At 44.7% G+C, this 18014-nt stretch overlaps 1 protein-coding gene across 1 annotated transcript; it reads left to right on the top strand.

The window, feature by feature from the left end:
* The first annotated feature begins 5480 nt into the window (after positions 1-5480).
* Positions 5481-15248, top strand: PPIL6 (peptidylprolyl isomerase like 6). The gene is given in 9 exon segments (XM_042811898.1): positions 5481-5567; positions 5929-6000; positions 6098-6193; positions 9217-9435; positions 10559-10621; positions 10766-10934; positions 11979-12032; positions 13687-13822; positions 15037-15248. Coding segments are annotated over 9 exon segments (1008 nt in total). The 3' UTR covers positions 15149-15248.
* Positions 15249-18014: the final 2766 nt, after the last annotated feature.

Below are 18014 nucleotides of genomic sequence, written 5' to 3'. Positions count from 1 at the left end.
CTCAGTCCTCACTTTGGTTTTAAACTGTTGTGATTTACATTGACATCACTTTTACAAATGAAAAATCTAAAAAATTCGGGGATTACCAGGTAAAAACAAAACAAATTTATTGTGTGCTTGGCACACGAGGGATCTGGGCTTGTTCGGTCTGGAGAAGAGAAGGTTCTGGGAGGCCTTCCATACTTGAAAGGTGCTTCTAAGCAGGAGGGAGGCTGACATTCTGCATGGTCTGATAGAACAAGACAAAATGGTTGTAAATTAAAAGAGGGGAGGCTTAGATTAGATATTAGGAACAAATTCTTTACTCAGAGGGTGGTGAGGCAATGGCACAGGCTGCCCAAAGAAGCTCTGGGTGCCCCATCCCTGGAGGTGCTCAAGGCCAGGTTGGATGGGGCCCTGAGCAGCTGAGCTGGGGGGGTGATAACCAGCCCATGGCACAGGGCTGGAACTTTAATGGTCTTTAAATATCCCTTTCAACCCAAGCCTCTAGATTATTGTGTTTTTCTATATGATTGACCAGAGCCACTTGTGCTGACCAGTTTATAAATGACTGAACAAGCTAGGGTGGAAGGGACTTCCAGAGTCTATCTAGTCCATCATCCCGCTCAGTTTTGAACATTTCCAAAGATGGAGTTCCACAACTTTTCTAGGCCACTAGTTCCAGTGCTGGACCATAGTCATAGTGGAAAAAAAAGGTTTGTTATGTTTAACTGGAATTCCCCATGTTCTACTTTGTGTCTGCTGCCTCTTGTCCTGCTGCTACACCTCTAAGAAGTGTCTGGCTCTGTCTTCTCCATGTCCTCCATGTAGGCTGCTGAAGACAGCAGTAAGGTCCTCCCAAAGCATTCTCTTAAGACCTGAACAAACTCAGCTATGTCAACTGCAGCTTTTTAGTCACCTTGGTGGCCTGTTGCTCTCATTCCAGTCATCAGTGCATCCCACAGCAGAACTCTAATTAGGGTTTTCACCTTATTTTTCCCCCTTTCAGAACAGAGAAATGTAGTGTGCATGTTTTCTGTCACTAAAGAGAAGCAGCATTTGAGATAAATAGTCTGATGGTTTCATACTAACAACTTTGATTTTTACCTACAGTGCAGGTAATCTGAAATACTGTAGCATGTAACCACAAATACTGTCTTGTCATAATTTTGCAGAAGCAGTCATACAGGGATTGCTAGGTGCTTTTTTTGTCTACAGTTAAAACAAGTGTTGGGTTTGGAATTCTCTTATCCTTTTTTTTCTACCAAATTACTCAACAAGCAGTGTAGGAATGAACAACACAGCAGCAGCTAGTCTTTGACTCCACATTGCTTAAGCTGTCAGCACACGTTTTTGCTTGCACTTGAGAAATTATAAGCTCACGTGGCTTCTCATACTACAAGCACTACTTTCTGACACCATTTTCTTCATTTGTAGTGAATGCATTTCTGTTAATGCTGAAAATAAATCTCCTTTGTGTGCATTTTTAAGGCTACAACTGAAGCCTAAAAAATTGCTTTGAGTTTTAAAACCAACCCGCAGCTTTGCTTTTCAGTCCAGCTGTCAACAAATTCACTAAGAACTGCTTAGCAAAAAACGTGTGCCCTTAAAACTGTGCTTCAGAGCAGCTCTCTTCAGTGTCTTTACTCCTTAGCTAAAATAAACACCTTAGCTTCTCATTTCCCTGCACAGGATAATCTTCTTAGCAAATCCATCCCATTGCTTACTATATTAAAATGAGGTTAGGATTTTGGACTTAAATGCAGGAAAATAGGTAACTACTGGAAGATCCGCTTTTGTGAGCAATTAACAGAGTTTTATGTTGAGGCCACTACATTTGTGAGTTTCTCAGCGCATGTGACCTCTAAAGTGATTTTACTATTCTTTCACATGCAAGTTTATGAAAAACTGTCTTTTTTTTTTTTTTTGCTGAAGGTTTTGACAGATTCCCCAGGTGAAACTTTAAGCAAATTCCCATGGGGTTCCCACTCTGCTGAAGTGTATGCCTGGCTATTGTTTGTGTGCTTACCCTCCTTCCTAATTATATTCATGCTGGAGCTGTAAATGACACTCAACCTCAGCAATCTAAAGTTCAAAAAGGTATGCAGTTCTGCGTCCAGGAGCTGAGATGTTGTCTCTGTGTGCCTTCTGTTTTTGACAGATGAATATGAGAGCATTCATATGAGCTGTGAAAACAAATTAGGAAAAGCTTCAGCTTCGCAGGTTGGTTTTGTTTGTTTGTTTGTTTTAGTTTGGTTTTGTACTTGTTTTATGCTCTTTGGTGCTCAGAGGGACAAACAGGGGAGGGGTTTTACAGCAGTGCAAGAAGAGCTGTCGACTATCTCATGAGAAGCTCTTGTAAACTGAATGTTTATGTTTAGGCTGAAGCTGGGGATGGTGAGCCTGGCATCGATCTTGTCAGTTGTTCAGGAAAGAGACTGGCTTGCTACCTGCAGTAAAACTATTGCTTTCCAATTCTCCTCCTTTTCGAGGTCCTTTTCAAGAGTGGAACTAGTGATGCTGTACTTCTCACAGCTGTGGTGTAAGGACCTCTTTCAGCCATGCTTCAGGGGTTTGATGAGGCTGCTTCTCCCAGACCTGCGGTTCTGTTAGCTGTGGGAGTCCTACACAATCCTTCATCCATTTTCAGATCTTCCATAAAAAAATGGTGAACAATGAATGTTTTTTTACAACAGGTGGACCACTGCTCATCTCTGGCCCAGGCAATTCTTCCCAATGGAAAAAAAAATCCTGGCATATTCTAAATGTAACAGCATCTCCAGCATCTCACTGCGGTATGCTTGCCACTATTTCCTGGCTAGTATTTTAATCCCACCATACTGAAATTACTATTGAAGTAGGTTCATTCCTAGAGGGCACTTCTCCTGGTCCTCCCCATTCTTGAAGATCACCATGTTGTTTGCTTTGACTGCTGGCTGGTAACAGCAGCATTTCCTCCACAAAGTATTTACCTGACAGCAGCTGGTACAAAGCAACAGTGGTTGCTTTCCTTCACAGCACGCCCTGTTGTGGTTCAGCAGCTCTAGCAGAGGAGCTGTGCAGCATTTCCTCTCCACCTATTTGCTATGAAGCTCTTTTGTATTTGTGTCTTCAGCAAGTGTTAGTCTTTCCCCAGCTTCTAGCTGGGCACTGCTGCAGTCGTTGGGCTGTCCTACTGCTGCTGGGTGCCCCTTCCAGTTTTCCTGCCAGCACATCTTCATTTCAGCCTGGAGAATAGAAGGCTGAGAGGTGACTTGATAGCGGCCTTTCAGTATCTAAAAGGGAGCTACAGGAAAGAAGGGGAAAGACTCTTTAGCAGTGTCTGTGGTAATAGGACAAGGGGACATGGCTTCAAGCTCAAAGAGGATAGATTTAGGTTAGATTTAAGGAAGAAATCTTTTACAGTGAGGGTAATGAGGCACTGGAACAAGTTGCCCAGAGATGTGGTTGATGCCCCATCCCTGGGAACATTCAAGGCAAGGCTGGATCAGGCCATGAACAATCTGACTTAGTTGTGCAAGTCTCTGTTCACTGCAGGGGAGCTGGACTAGATGATCTTTAAAGGTCCCTTCCAACTCCAGGGATTCCATGATTCTATGTGGCAGCTCTCACTCAGTGTTGTGGACAAATCCCATCTGCCTCTCTCTCAGTGTCTCCTCAACGCTGTCTTGGACTAAAAGGAGATGCAGTGGCAGCAGGCACAACTGGTGAAAACACCTTGGAAGAGCAAGCTGTCAGAACCAGGAAGGGAAGCTTGGGCTTGTGCATGCATTTCAAAGATCTCCATGTTTCCAAGAACATCAGCTGCACGGTCTGTGAAAGAATCATCTTTTCAATGTACTGTACACTGCTTGCACCTGCCACGCTCTCCCTCACTGTAATTCCCATTCTCAGGCGAGCACAGGGCTGTGTGAGCAAACTGCTCCATGAGCTTTTAGCTCCCACAAGCCATTCACAAGCCATGAAAGTACTGTCACTAAGCTTCCAAAACAGTATCATATATATTTATGTATTTATTTATTTAGAAAATTAAAAAAAAGGAATAGGAATCAGTCTTATCTATGCATGAATTAAATTTCAGGAACAGTGAGTGTAAATTTAAGCACACTTAGGAAATAATGGCATCAATTTTTTGTTTCAAAATAGTATGCGGTTGATTGCTTTGGTTTTAGTTTTTATGTTTTGTAGTGCGACAAGAAGGAAAGAGGCATTTTAAAAGCCCAAACTTCAGTATGTGTATCAAGGTAAATATAGAGAATAATGGAGACAAAGAGAATATTTTCTGAAGTGTATCTTAGTTTATATTTGACTCTGGGTATGTTGCTTAACTTTGGGCTTTATATAGGGCTACTACAGAAGTTTGGCTGGAGCACAAGCTGTATGATCATTCTACTAAAATTAGGCTCTGCTTGTCACAGGCTGCAGAAGCTTTGGAGCCATCATGCTGGCCTGAGGCAGGAGAAAGAAAAGAGCTCCCTTTTCCCATTCCTTTTCCTTGATTCTCTCTTTCCTCATGGAATCTAACAAACAGCTGTAGTTGAATCCTCCAATGTGCTGTGTTTAGTTAGAGTCATATCTCAGCTTGTTCTCTGTCACCCTTTGTGTGAGTAGTGCAAATTAAAGCCCTGTCTCTATATGGGATTTTAATATGTCAAAAGTGATATTTTTTCCTATTGGAAACATGAAAAAGCTAATAGCTTCCTCTGTAATAGCAGTGCTGTAACCCAGCACAAGTGAAACAGCAGCAACTCCAGCTGAGCCCATGGCCATCCCACAGACTGCATTTGTGTTGGATGGATGATTTAGCAGAAAGTGACCAGACGTGCGAGGGCAGCAGAAAACTTTGCTGTGACAGCCACGACCCCTCCAGAACTGCTTTGTGGATGCACTGTGCTGTGTTCAGCATGGGAACCGTGATCTCACATGCCGCTGCAGCGTGCTGCTGGGAGCTCCCTTGGGGCAGATGCTTCTTGATCAAGGGTTGTGCTAAGCTGTAGATCTCACTGCTGTGGGACTTTTCCATTTGGACAAGAGATAAATAAATGCATACTGAAAAGATCCACTGAGGGGGAACTGAGTGCTGAGGTACTGCAAAACCCCAACACAGCAGCTGGCTGCAGGCTGGGAGGGCAATGGGGAAGCAGCAGTGCTGTGTTTGCTCCCCCGTGCACCTTTTGCTGGGCATCTGCTGTCAGCCACTGTCAGGATCAGGATTCTCATCCCAGGACAATCCTTTAAATGCTGCAGCACTCAGGGGATCAGTAACAAGATCTGGGTGCCAGCTCCTGCAGTTCTGTAAGCATGTGTTGCATGTCATCCACTTTTTCTTTATCCTCAGTAAAAAGAGAAATTGGGCATTCCCTAACTTTCTGTAGAGTTCTACAGGATGTATGCGTGCTGCAGGCAGGCTCTGCCCCCCCACCCCCTTCCCTTTCCACCCTCCTTTCCCCCCCTCCTTGCTGTGTTGCCATGGTGCTGGGCCCTGTTGACAAAGAGTTGCTATGGATGGTGAGTGGCTGCCCTTGGTGGTGGAGGTGACCGGCTTGCTCCAGGACCCAGCTTTCCACGTAGCCAAGTGCACAGCAGAGGTAACTGGGAGCAGTGGGGAGTACTGGAATGAATGGAATTGGGGTGGGAGGGCCTGGGAGCCCCAGGGATGCTCCACGGAGCTGGGTATAGCTGGACAGTCCCACATGACACACAGTAGAGCCATGCACAATGAAGTCCTGCCTTGTCCCACATCCTTGCCCCTGGGCTCAGTCACCTACAGGACTGCAGCTGTTAAAATGCATGCTGATGACACTCAGATATCTTTGAATGTCTTGCTGCTTGCAACTATCTCATATGGCAGAGGAGGAGAGTGTAATTCATATCTGTGAAGCAGACATTTTTACAAAATCTCCCACAACATTTGTGAGCAGGTGTTCAGAGCAGTTTGTGCTTCTGCAGGTGCCAGGAATTACGCCAGTGCAGGACGGGTGTAATGCAATCATTGGACTTACTGAGGATTTGGCTTAGGTTGTAATTAATTAGGGAAGTGCAAGCATGGATAGGATGGATGGGTGGAGCTATTATACTGCTTGTAAGCAATCTGTTTTTCCACATTTGGTATATCTAGGCGCTGAAGCTGAAGTTTCCAAGCAAGTTTGCAGATCCTGTAATACATCCTTTATTAGAATTTGCATGGAATGAATATTTACAGAAGAAAAAGAAGGTAACTCTTACAACTATTAGATAGCTGCATGTCTGTAATTAAGTAGATCTTGGCTTATGAGTAATAGAAAATCCTGAGTTGGAACGGACTGTATGGATCATTAAGTCCAACTTCTGGCTCCACACAGGACTCCCTAAAAATGAAAATATATGTCTGAGCACGCTGTGCAGGAGATTCTTCAACTCCAGCAAGCTCAGCGTTATGACCAGCCTGGGTAGCCTGGCAGCATGTTCTGTGCCTGATCACCTTCTCATGAAGAAGCTCTTCCTAACACCCAGCATGACTCTGCCCTAACGCAGCTCCATGCCGTTTTCCTAGGTCTTGTCCCTAGAAAGGTAAAAGTCCAGCTTAAATTCAACCTGGCCACTGTAGTAGAAGAACAAAAACCTTTTTTACAAATATATTAACAGTAAGATGAGGGCTAAGGAGAGAAAATCTGTCTTCTACTGGATGTGGCAGGGAACGTGACCACTGAGGATAAGAAAAAGGCTGAGGTTCTCAATGCCTTCTTTAGATCTGTCTTTAAAAGTCAGACCAGTTATCCTCAGGATACTCTACCTCCTGACCTGGAAGTCTGGGATGGGGGGCAGAATAAACCACGCTCGATTCAGGTGGAAACAGTTAGAGACCTACTACTCCTCCTTCTGGTGGAGTGATTCCCAAGCAGCTTTCTACCGTCTGTCAGCATTCTTGGTCAGACAGAGAGATCCCAGAGGATTGGAGGCTTGCCATGTGACTCCTATCTGCAAGAAGGGTCATAAGGATGATCCAGGGAACTATAGGCCTGTCAGCCTGACCTCAGTACCAGGAAAGGCTATGGAGCAGATGATCTTGAGCAAGATCACGCAGCATGTGTGGGACAACTGGGGGATCAGGCCCAGCCAGAATGGGTTCACAAAATCAAGATCTTGCCTGACCAGCCCGATCTCCTTTTCTACTTCTGTGATTGAGTGACCCACCTGGTGGATGAGGGAAAGGCTGCTGACATAGTCTACCTAGACTTCAGCAAAGCCTTTGATACTGTCTCCCACAGTATTCTGTTGGAGAAGCTGACAGCCCTGGATGAGTGCGCCCTCAGTTTAAGTTTGCAGATCCCCCACTTGGGTATTGATGGACCTGGGGGTACTGATTGATGCTCGGCTGAACGTGAGCCGACAGTGTGCCCAGGTGGCCAAGAAGGCCAATGGCATCCTGGCTTGCATCAGAAACAGCGTTGCAAGCAGGAGCAGAGAGGTGATTGTTCCCCTGTATTCAGCACTGGTGAGGCCACACCTCGAGTACTGTGTCCAGTTTTGGGCCCCTCACTGCAAGAAAGATATTGAGGCCCTGGAACGTGTTCAAAGGAGGGCAACAAAGCTGGTGAGGGGTCTGGAACACAGGCCATATGAGGACAGGCTGAAGGAGCTGGGAATGTTCAGCCTGGAGAAGAGGAGGCTCAGGGGAGACCTCATTGCTCTCTATAACTTCCTGAAGGGAGGTTGTAATGAGCTGGGGGTCGGCCTCTTCTCTCGTGTCATCAGTGATAGGACCAGGGGGAATGGCTTCAAGCTACGGCAGGGGAGATTCAGGCTGGACATGAGGAAGTATTACTTTTCTGAAAGGGTGGTCAGGCACTGGAACGGACTGCCCAGGGAGGTGGTGGAGTCACCGACCCTGGGGGTGTTCAAGGAAAGACTGGATGTTGTGTTGAGGGACATGGTTTAGTAGGAGCTATTGGGAATAGGTGAACGGTTGGACTGGGTGATCTTTTAGGTCTTTTCCAACCTTGGTGATTCTATGATTCTATGATTCTATGATTCTATGATTCTATAATACCAAGTTGGGAGGAAGCATCATCTGCCTGAGGGTAGAAAGGCCCTTCAGAGCCTGGACAGGCAGGATCACTGGGCTTAGGCCAGTTGGGATGAAGTTCAAAAAGACCAAGTGCTGGGTTCTGCACTTTGGCCACAACAACCCTGATTAACACTACGTTCTGGGGGCAGAGTGGCTGGAAGACTGTGAGGAGAAAGTGGACCTGGGGCTGTTGGTCGATGCGTGGCTGAACATGAGCCAGCAGTGTGCCCAGGTGGCCAAGAAGGCCAATGGCATCCTGGCTTGTATCAGAAATAGTTTTGCCAGAAGGAAGGGGACTGTCCCTCTGTACTCAGCTCTGGTGAGGCTGCACTTCGATTACTGTGTTCAGTTCTGAGCCCCTCATTACAAGAAAGACACTGAGGTCCTGGAGCATGTCCGGAGAAGGGCAGTGAAGCTGGTGAGAGGTCTGGAGCACAAGTCTTATGAGGAACAGCTGAGGGAATTAGGATTGTTCAGTCCAATGATGAGGAGGCTCAGGGGAAGACTTTATTGCTTTCTACAGCTCCCTGAAAGGAGGCTGTGGTGAGGTGGGAGTTGGCCTCCTCTCCCACATAGCTAGTGATAGGACAAGAGGGAATGGCCTCAAGTTGAGCCAGGGGAAGTTCAGGATGGATATTAGGAAAAAATTTTTCTCCAAAAGAGCTGTCAGGTGATGGAAAGGGCTGCCCAGGGAGGTGGTAGAGTCACCATCCCTGGAGGTGTTCAAGACATTTTTAGATGTTGTACTAAAGGACATTTTTGAGAGGGGAAATATTGGTGGTAGGTGGATGGTTGGACTGGATGATCTTTGAGGTCTTTTCCAACCTTGGTCATACTATGATTCTAACAGCTCAGCTGTGCCCCTCCAGTCCCTGTGAGGAGCTATAGGCCACCATTTGGCAACCCCTCCATCTCTTCTGCTCTGGGCCAAACAAACCAAGAGATCTCAGCTACTCCTTGCTTTACTCCTTGCCTCAGTTGCCCAGCTGCCGTGCCAGCTTTCCCTTCCAGCACACCTCACCAAAACCGCTGCAGATTCTCTGGGTTAGCAAGATTTATGAGTTCAAAAGTAGGAGAAGCACAAAAATACCACAGGGCACTTTACCTTGTTTGTACAGCATTACCAATTGCATCTTTACTAAATGTGAAAATAACCCCTTGAGGCTCTGTGCTCTCCCTCTTCCATGCAGGAGCTGAGAGGCGAGGTGTGGGGATACGCCTCCTGCGTGATGTGCTTTGTTAATGGAAGGCTGCTGGGCGATGAGAAGGAGGTGCTCAAGTGGGCCTACTGCAAATGGGGCTACCGCGATTTTAAGCCTGAGGCCCTTTACCAAGCAATCACGGAGGATTTCTACACCAAACACCTGAAGAGCAGCCAGGCAAGTAACGTGGTTTTATAAGAGTGCGAGGTGTGTTAACCAACTGAGTGTATTATCACAGAATCTCAGAATTGTAGGGGTTGGAAGATACCTGTGGAGATCACTGAGTACAACTCCCTGCTAAAAGCAGGTTCCCTACAGTAGGTTCCCCAGGAAAGTGTCCAGCTGGGTCTTGAACATCTCCGGAGAAGGAGACTCCACAGCCTCTCTGGGCAGCCTGCTCCAGTGCTCTGTCACTCTCACAGTAAAGAAGTTTTTCCTCACGCTCATATGGAAAGTTCTGTGTTCCAATTTATGCCTGTTGTCCCTTGTCCTGTCACTGTGTACCACAAAAAAAAGCCCAGACTCATCCACTCGACTCCTGCCCTTTAGATATTTACAAGCATTGATAAGATCCTCCCTCAGTCTTCTTTTCTCCAGGCTGAAGAGTCCCATGTCTCTCAGCTTTTCTACATAAAGGAGATGCTCCAGATCCCTTATCATCTTTGTGGCCCTCCACTGGACTCTCTCTAGAAGTTCCAAGCCTTCTTCAAATGGGAAGCCCAGAAGTGGACATTGTACTCCAGATAAAACACAGTACTCGGTTGAAGCACAGCAAATATCACACTGATTCCATGTGGATTTGAGAATAAAGGGCAGTGCTCAAGAACTGTCCCTCTTGGTGGAGTGATGGCTGTTCTTGCTAATTCACTTATCCTGCCCATATCATATCCTGCCCAGGGAGGTGGTGGAGTCGCCGTCCCTGGCAGTGTTCAAGAGGCGCCTGGATGAGGAGCTGCGAGACGTGGTTTAGTAGCTTGTGGTACTAATAGGAATGGGAGGGTGGTTGGACTAGATGATCTTGCAGGTCGTTTCCAACCTTGTGATTCTGTGATTCTGGGATTCTGGGATATGGGCCACAACAGCACACAAACAAGTACAGGGTGAAGATGGTTCTAACACTGCAGGATTATTTCTGCCCAGAAGAGTGAAACATCCTTTGCCTCTTTGTTTGTTTAAACAAAGCAATAGGAATATGGTTCTGTGCTGACCATCCCACAGACATGCTGAGATGGCTCACACTGAGCTGCTGGCATTGACCTGCATTAGAAAGGAAGGGCTGCACTGAAAGTTGGCCTTCATCTCACTGGATTTGTTTTTCTGGCTCAAACAGCACATGTTTGTGTATTTGGACATAACCATTGAGGAGCAGCCCATTGGGACACTTCTGTTTGAGGTAAGTGGCTGAGTAGAACAGCAAAAGCAAAGAGTAAAGATACCAAACATTGGGTTTTCACTTCCTGAGGGAAAGGAGGCTGAAATCTGGACAGCTGATGTCAGTTATGAATTTCATATTTTTTCTCTCATACTCATTTTACAGCTCTTTTCTGATGTATGCCCCAAAACCTGTGAGAATTTCCGTGCTCTGTGCGAAGGAGGAGTGATGTCTGCCAGCAGTGGTCAAGAGCTCACTTACAAAAATTCCTATTTTCATCGGTTTGTAAAACCCGTGTGGATCCAAGGAGGAGGTGCATTTCCAAATGTCCTGAGTAAATTTGGGTCACAGCAGAACTGGGACAGGATGACCAGCATGGGTTATAGTCCAAGCAGATGTAACCGAACTAAAGCTAATGTCTTATTAAGAGCAGGATAAGATTTAATACATATGAAAACTGGAAAGTATTTTTTCCTTTAGCCATCTTACTCTCTAAATAGAGGAAATGTATAGATAACTTGTTCTTTCTATTATTCAACACTTCTTCAAAAGATCTTTCACTAAGTACTTAGAAAACTAAATGAAAATGTTAAAACACTAGGAGTAGCCACAGGAAAACGTATTACTTGTTTTATTGAGAGATTAACTTATGAAGGCACTTAGTCAAGTCTCAGAGCCACGTCAGACAGCTGGTGAGCTGCTTGAGCAGCAGAACCATGCCTGGAGTCAGGCACTGCGTACAGAGGAGAAAGGCACTGTGAAGATCTCATAACAGAGGCTGTCTGACACCCTGAGAGAGGACAAGATACAGAGCTGTATCAGAAGAGATTGCCTTCGTTACTCACTCCCCTTTGGTCAATCATCTGTCTTACCTACCTGTATTTCTTACCCACGTTTGCCCTGCTACTCCAAGTGGGACTGCTCAAATCCATTTTTAGTTCATACTTTGAAGATGGACTTTAAAAGTCCAAGAATGTCTAAGCAGCTATCTATGTAGTCCACAAAGCAACCTAAAATTATTGCCTTGCCCATCAGAAATCTTTTTCCATTTCTCTTTTACCAAATCATTTTTCTCAGGCAAGTTAGCAGTATTAATCTGCCATAACATCATAGCTGCATTTTCCCCCTTCCTTGCTCTAACCCCACTCACTGCAACCGATGCCCTTCTCCCAGCCTGCCCCTACCTTGGCTGATGCAGTGATCCATAAAAAGTTCTCCCAAAATGTCTGTTAAAATGTTGGTATTAAAAGAGTAATTTTGGCTTCCCTGGAAGATGGGCAACTCATGTCTCCAAGCTCTGCTAGAGCCATTCAGATAACCCTGAGCTATGCCCGTGATCCACCTGACCTCTGATCGTTACTCCATGTCTACCCAACAGACATAACTGGGAAAGGAGATGGAGGAGAGTCAATTTATGGTCCCACATTTGAAGGTACGTTCTCTAAATTACCTCTCTGCACAAATGTCAAATTTCAACAAAAATCAAGCTGTTTATCCAATTTTACAGAATAACCTGAGGATTTCCCTTTGTTTCCCTAGAGCGAATGGTTTGATTTTCAGTGAGATTTTGGCTTAAGAACTGACTTGTAGTCTTGGTCCCTGCGCTGGATGCTCAGCTCCACCAGTCCTTTTCCCCACCAAAATCAGGGCAGAGGGTCACCTGCCTGCCTGCTTCAAACTGCAAACGCTCACACAGAAGTGGATTAGCTGCAGATCTTCAGGCAGCTGATACCTTTTGCTTAAATACGTTTAAAGTAATGGAAGTGAGTTGGCTTTAACTCCAGATTTCCTGGATCTCAGGCAGATTTTATGGCCAGGGCACACCACATGCATTGCCACTATCAGTTCTGCAGCTCCAAATGTGAATTACTTCTGAATCCAACTGAATGTAGAATGCCTATAAGGCTGTGAAGGTTGGGAAATGACAGGTGTGAGCAAATTTAACAATAAATGTTCCCCCTGCTGATAGGAAGTAATTAGATATAAGGAAAAAAGAACATTATTACATGCAATATTTAAGAAAAATAATCCATGTAATTGACATAGACATTTGGGATATTCTGTTTGGATTAAATGCTACCCATAAAGACATTTTAGGTCAGCTACAGCGCTTCTGAAACTGATTTATGTTCTCTTATGTAAAAGCTTTCTTACTGACAGTGTCACTACCAATGTTACACTTGAGCAGGCTGGGCAGCAGCCAGCAGTGAGATCAGAAGTGCCAAGTGTCGCTGAAAACTTTATTTTCAAAGGCAGCGAAGAGCCCACTTCCACCTCGAGGCTATGGGACCAAGCCAAAGCAGGCTGGAATTGAGTAGCCAGGCAGGTTTGAGCTCTGCTGCCCAGGGCTCTGGTTCTTCTCCTTTTTCTTTAAAAGCTGCACATTGCTTTTCATCCCCTAGCAAGGTGTTCACTTGGGTATGCCTATTTTAAGGCTTAGATTGCTTTCCGAGTTCTTCCTGCCAAACTATTTACACAGAGGGCAGAGGACAAATATCTTTGATATATGCAAGCAGTGACAGATGCCTCTGTCAGATGGTGAAACTTTTCTGCAAAACTGGGTGGCTGGCACGCCTCCATTCACTGCAATGCCTGCTGAAATTAATGGGACGCAGCTACATTTTACTGCGACAAGCTCAAAGTACTGAGGTAATTACAGAGAATCACTTGGACAGGAGAGCCGTGTCATAGCACAAAGCATTCTAATCCAAAATTAGACTGCTGAAGATGTTTTGCAAACCACAAGTCAGCACTCAGGGAGTAACAATTCAGTTAACATTTAATTACTGTTTTTATGAATCAGCTTCGGAGAAAGGGTAAAAATTATTTTTAAAAATGATAAAATCCAAATATTTTAATTGGCTTCTTTGCTTGCTTGAGAACTGAATATTAGTGGGAAGATGCTTCAAGGAAGGACATTGGTTCATACCAGACTTTACTAACACTTGACTTGATGAGGGACCTTTGTAGAAAAAGGAAAAGGGCGAGTGGGAAAGAAAGACATGGGGGGTTACGTAAGCTGGAAGCAAAGAGGAACAGAGAAAGCAGTACAGATTCTGCCTTTTATCTCTGAACTCTTTTCCCAGATGAAAACTTTGCCATCCCTCACAAGGGAAGAGGAGTCCTTGGGATGGCTAACAAGGGCCGCCACAGCAATGGCTCCCAGTTCTACATCACGCTCCAGCCAGTTCCCTACCTGGACAAAAAATGTGTGGCTTTTGGGTATGTATGCCCAAGCTTGCATCTGCTGCAGCACATAGGTTACCCTAGCTCTGCAGGACATGGCAACTGCAACATGGATATCTCTGGCCAGGGAGAGGATGGATAAGTCACATTTGATGTGTCTAGTGACACCCTTTTTTCCATTTATTTGCCCTGGCCTGGCTTAATCAAGCTGGAAAACCCAATGGCAAAGCTAAGAGAGCTGCTGGAATCTCTCAAGGACAAAGGCTGCAAAGAGGTGCTTGCATAGCTTGGTGTCAGCTGAAGGTGTGTCCTAATGGGCTTGGAGCAAAGCCTCTAGTTTCTGCTCAGCCCTCGTGGCCAAGATAAATTGTTTTAGTGAATGTCAGTCTCAGTAAATTAATGCAGGGCTGGCTCTGTTGGGATTTTCAGCTTTTCATAAATGTAATGAGGATGATCATTGCTCTGTGCAGTTTGCTTCAGAAAGAGAAATCTGCTGTGCTGCTTTCATGTCGCTGTTACAAATAGTATTTTGGAAGGACATGAAAAGCATGACTGCCTAAGCTACAGTGAAGAAGCCAGGTTGGTGGCTGGCTAGATAGATTTCCAACCCAAGGTGTTTACCTTCAAGTCCTGCCTTGCCACCAGCTGTGTAATCTGGAAGGTGCAGGATCCTTGAGCACAATTGACCTCTGTTACGAGGCTAATCTTTGCAGGACAAGCTCTTAATTAACATATAGAAAAACTGGAAAACATTTTCTCTTGTAGCCATCTCACTTTCAAAACAGAGGAAAAGTTCAGATAATTTGTGCTTTTAATTATCTAAGCCTTTTCCAAAAGATCTTGAAAACTGTAAAGATTGCAGAATGTTGGACTGTTTTCAAGGATTCAGGTTGGCATTGCAAAGGGAGGAAATGAAAGGTATTTCTCAGGGAAACACTTCCAATAACTGTCACTTCTGATAACATAGTTTTTTACTTCTTTCTCCTCAAAATTAATGGCCATTCGTAGCTGGTACAAGACTTGTTTCTTTAAATAAATATAACTGCCATAACTCAGTATTTTCATATCCCCTAAAAAGCTAAACAGCAACAATTTAATCAAGAACCAACGGTGTTTTTTACCCCATTGTGAAGAACAAAGAGCAGAGCCCGCTTGGCTTTGTTATGGTGGCTGCAGAGCTGGCTTCAGGGACAGGGGATACTGCTCAGGCAGCAAAGGTGGATCAAAGCTGCTATTCCTCCCTACTGCAGGCAACTGATTGAGGGCACAGAGGTTCTCCAGCAACTGGAAACTGTACCAACGTATAATGAAAGGCCCAGAGTGGCCTGCAAAGTTACGAAGTGTGGGACTTTCCAGCCATGATCACCAACTGGTTTGCAGCAAGGTAGAGCACTGATTTCTCCTCAGCTTTTTACAGACCTCGACGGCTTTCATGTAAGATAAAATAAACACTTCTCGCAAATGTGAATGTGTTGGAATCGTCATTTTGACTCAGTTTAAAAAGTGTTTGTAGGCTGTTAAGAGCACTTTTATATGAGTATTATAGAGAAAAAAACGTGAACATAAAGCATAGAAAAAGATTTCTGCCAGTCTACAGTTTCTGGATAATAGCTTAGTATGATTATATAGTGACAGGCAGACACAATACTGCTGGAACACTTGCAGAGGGATAAAGCCAACCAATCTTGGCTAAATTCTGCCTCTATCACCAACCTCCACACAGCACAAAGTGCAGCTCAGGGCACCACTGCCCAGCACAGCTCTGACTTGAAGTGTAGCCTACATGCTGTAACTCAGATATATCAGAGAAAGGCAGAAAAAAGTGTTTGCAGGACTGAGGTATCTCTGAATGCCAGACATTTGACCCTGCAGCGACTGCTGTGAGCTAAAATAAACACCTTTGAAATCAGGCTGAGCTACTTCAGGCAAAAATGAGAAATGTTAAAACAGGGGTAAGTTTCAAGTGATTATTTTTGATTAAAGTCATTATTGTCACTAAACCAGAGTAAAATCTTGTTTATAAAGTTACTGCACAGAAGGAAATTTTAAGGTTACCTGTGGATGAAAATACGTAATACACAACTGATTGCTGGTGTTGATGATCTCATACATGCAAGATGTCTCTGACGATCTGTGCAGAGCCTGGGTGCTGGTGGTCTCAGCAAGGAATGGCAAAGAAGCACTAAAAGAAGAAAATGAAAATGCAGCCTGGAAAGAGGCCACAAGGAAGTGCAGAGGAAGCTCATAGGAAAGAACAGCAACTCTGAGAGCTGTATCAGGGCTGTGCAGACACGGTCAGCTTACTGATCTCCAGCCTGTATTTCCAGCACCACACAGAGACTGTGCCAGGGGGAGCGACCTTTGCTCCTGCACTGAGCTCTCTGTGTGAGCTGTTCAAATCTGCAAAACGAGGCCATCCAAGTTGGGAGAGGTGGAATTAGCAAAGTATGAGGAGAAACCCATTTTTTGTCTGAGCTTAAGATGAGACTTCAGGAAAAGCAGCATTCTGATGCTTCTTTGCTAAATGGGGATGAATTTAACAAATTGCTTAGCAAGTTGGTTAACTTAGTGCTTGAAGAGCCCGCAGACCTACAGTGATCCCACATGCTTTGAGGGAGCATAATGAACACCTTCACTTTAGCAAGGGGATTCAGGTTTTTCTTCAGTTATTGTGAGAAACAAAAATTTAAAATATACAGACATGTCTGCAGATGGCTAAGGAGCTGTCAACACATTTTCTTCTTTTATTCTCTAAATAATTCTGAAACCTATACATAGACCGCTGCAGAGGAACTAAGTTAACTGTAGGCAATTTTCAAATCAAACTGTCTGGAGAATAATTATTTTTACTTCAAAGTCCTGTGGCAAAGGTGAAAATAAACAAAATAGAACAGTATATTTCCTGACAAATTTCTTTTCATGAGCAGTGGAGAAAATGCTGTGACAGGGTACGGCTTCAAAACTCAGTATGGGGATGCAGATTAACAGCTCCTATTTTTTGCAAGGACTTTAAATCATATGCACATGTCTGAAGGTGAAAGAAAAGTCATTTTAGTTCTTCTGCAGGTTATAGAAGAAAATTCTAAAAGGACAATTCGTCAACTTCTTATTTGAAGACAAGTCATTTGTTACGTTTCTGTTTACTTGGCTTTTGCATTGAGACCTGTCTACAGCGCTCTTACTGAACTACTTCAAACTTTCAGTAGGCTGTATCCAGAGGGCACAGGAAAAGTTCTCTACTGCTGTCTGGCTTGCTTGTGGCAGGTCTGCTCTGCAGCATGGCTGCACCACCGTGTCCCCAGTGTCCCCACAAGAGCCTGAACCAGAGCACAGCGTGTGCTTCAAGTCCAAAGGACCTGACCTGAGCAGCAGTCGGGGCACAGCAACACTGCTCTGGAGACGGGCAGTGTTCGGGATGCCACAGGGTAGCAAAGGCCTGCTCACATCAGGCATCAGAAAGCTGATCCTGTGCCAAAGAACATCGATCTGACAAAAAAGTACAGTGGCTGGGTGTACGACATACTGGGTGGGGGACAACTGGTTGGAGTCACACCAGGTGGAAAACATTATAACAAAAGGAGGAGAAGGCAACCAGTACATGTTTTGAATTTTAGGCATAATGATCCTGCAGTCCAGCAACAATTACATTGTTTGTATCCGTCTGGACAGGACGCTCTACCAGCAGAACTGTGGTGAAATCCTTCATCCAGTACTGAGGAGGTCACTTAAAAGAAAGAGTGTGTCCTTCAACCCTGCTTCTCCAGTTGGTGCAAGTTGGATACACTTGAGGAGGTCTGGGTGATGAACAGTAAACAGCAAGGGAATAATCTTGTTCATAATGTTAACCTCACACCTAAAAGTTGTGTTTTATCACATTTTCTTTTGTAACCCACATCTCTGATGGATGCCTCGTGTTCTTTGAGAGCCTGTCCAGCACAGTGGGTGGGTCTCAGCTGCCCAGGAGAAGGGTTTTGTCCTTCTGCCCCATCTCACCTCTCCTCATCTCACCTCTCTTCTTGCACCTTTATATAATGGTATGAAATATCCAAATACACTTTCGATGGCATATTTTCCTCGTTAAAACATCAACTACGTCTTTACATTTCATGTATACTTGCCATGCAGATGAAATGACACTTCAGAAACGAACACAAATGTTTGCAAACTGAACCAAATACATTTTCCTTTCAGTTAATCTGCTATTTTTACTTTCACTCATTGCCACCAT

Source organism: Centrocercus urophasianus, unplaced genomic scaffold (genome assembly GCF_019232065.1).
Source record: "Centrocercus urophasianus isolate 14NV4802_14NV808 unplaced genomic scaffold, USGS_Curo_1.0 seq_10, whole genome shotgun sequence".
NCBI lineage: Eukaryota > Metazoa > Chordata > Aves > Galliformes > Phasianidae > Centrocercus > Centrocercus urophasianus.
The sequence above is the reverse complement of the archived record's forward strand: the minus strand, read 5'-3'. Positions and strand labels throughout refer to the sequence as shown.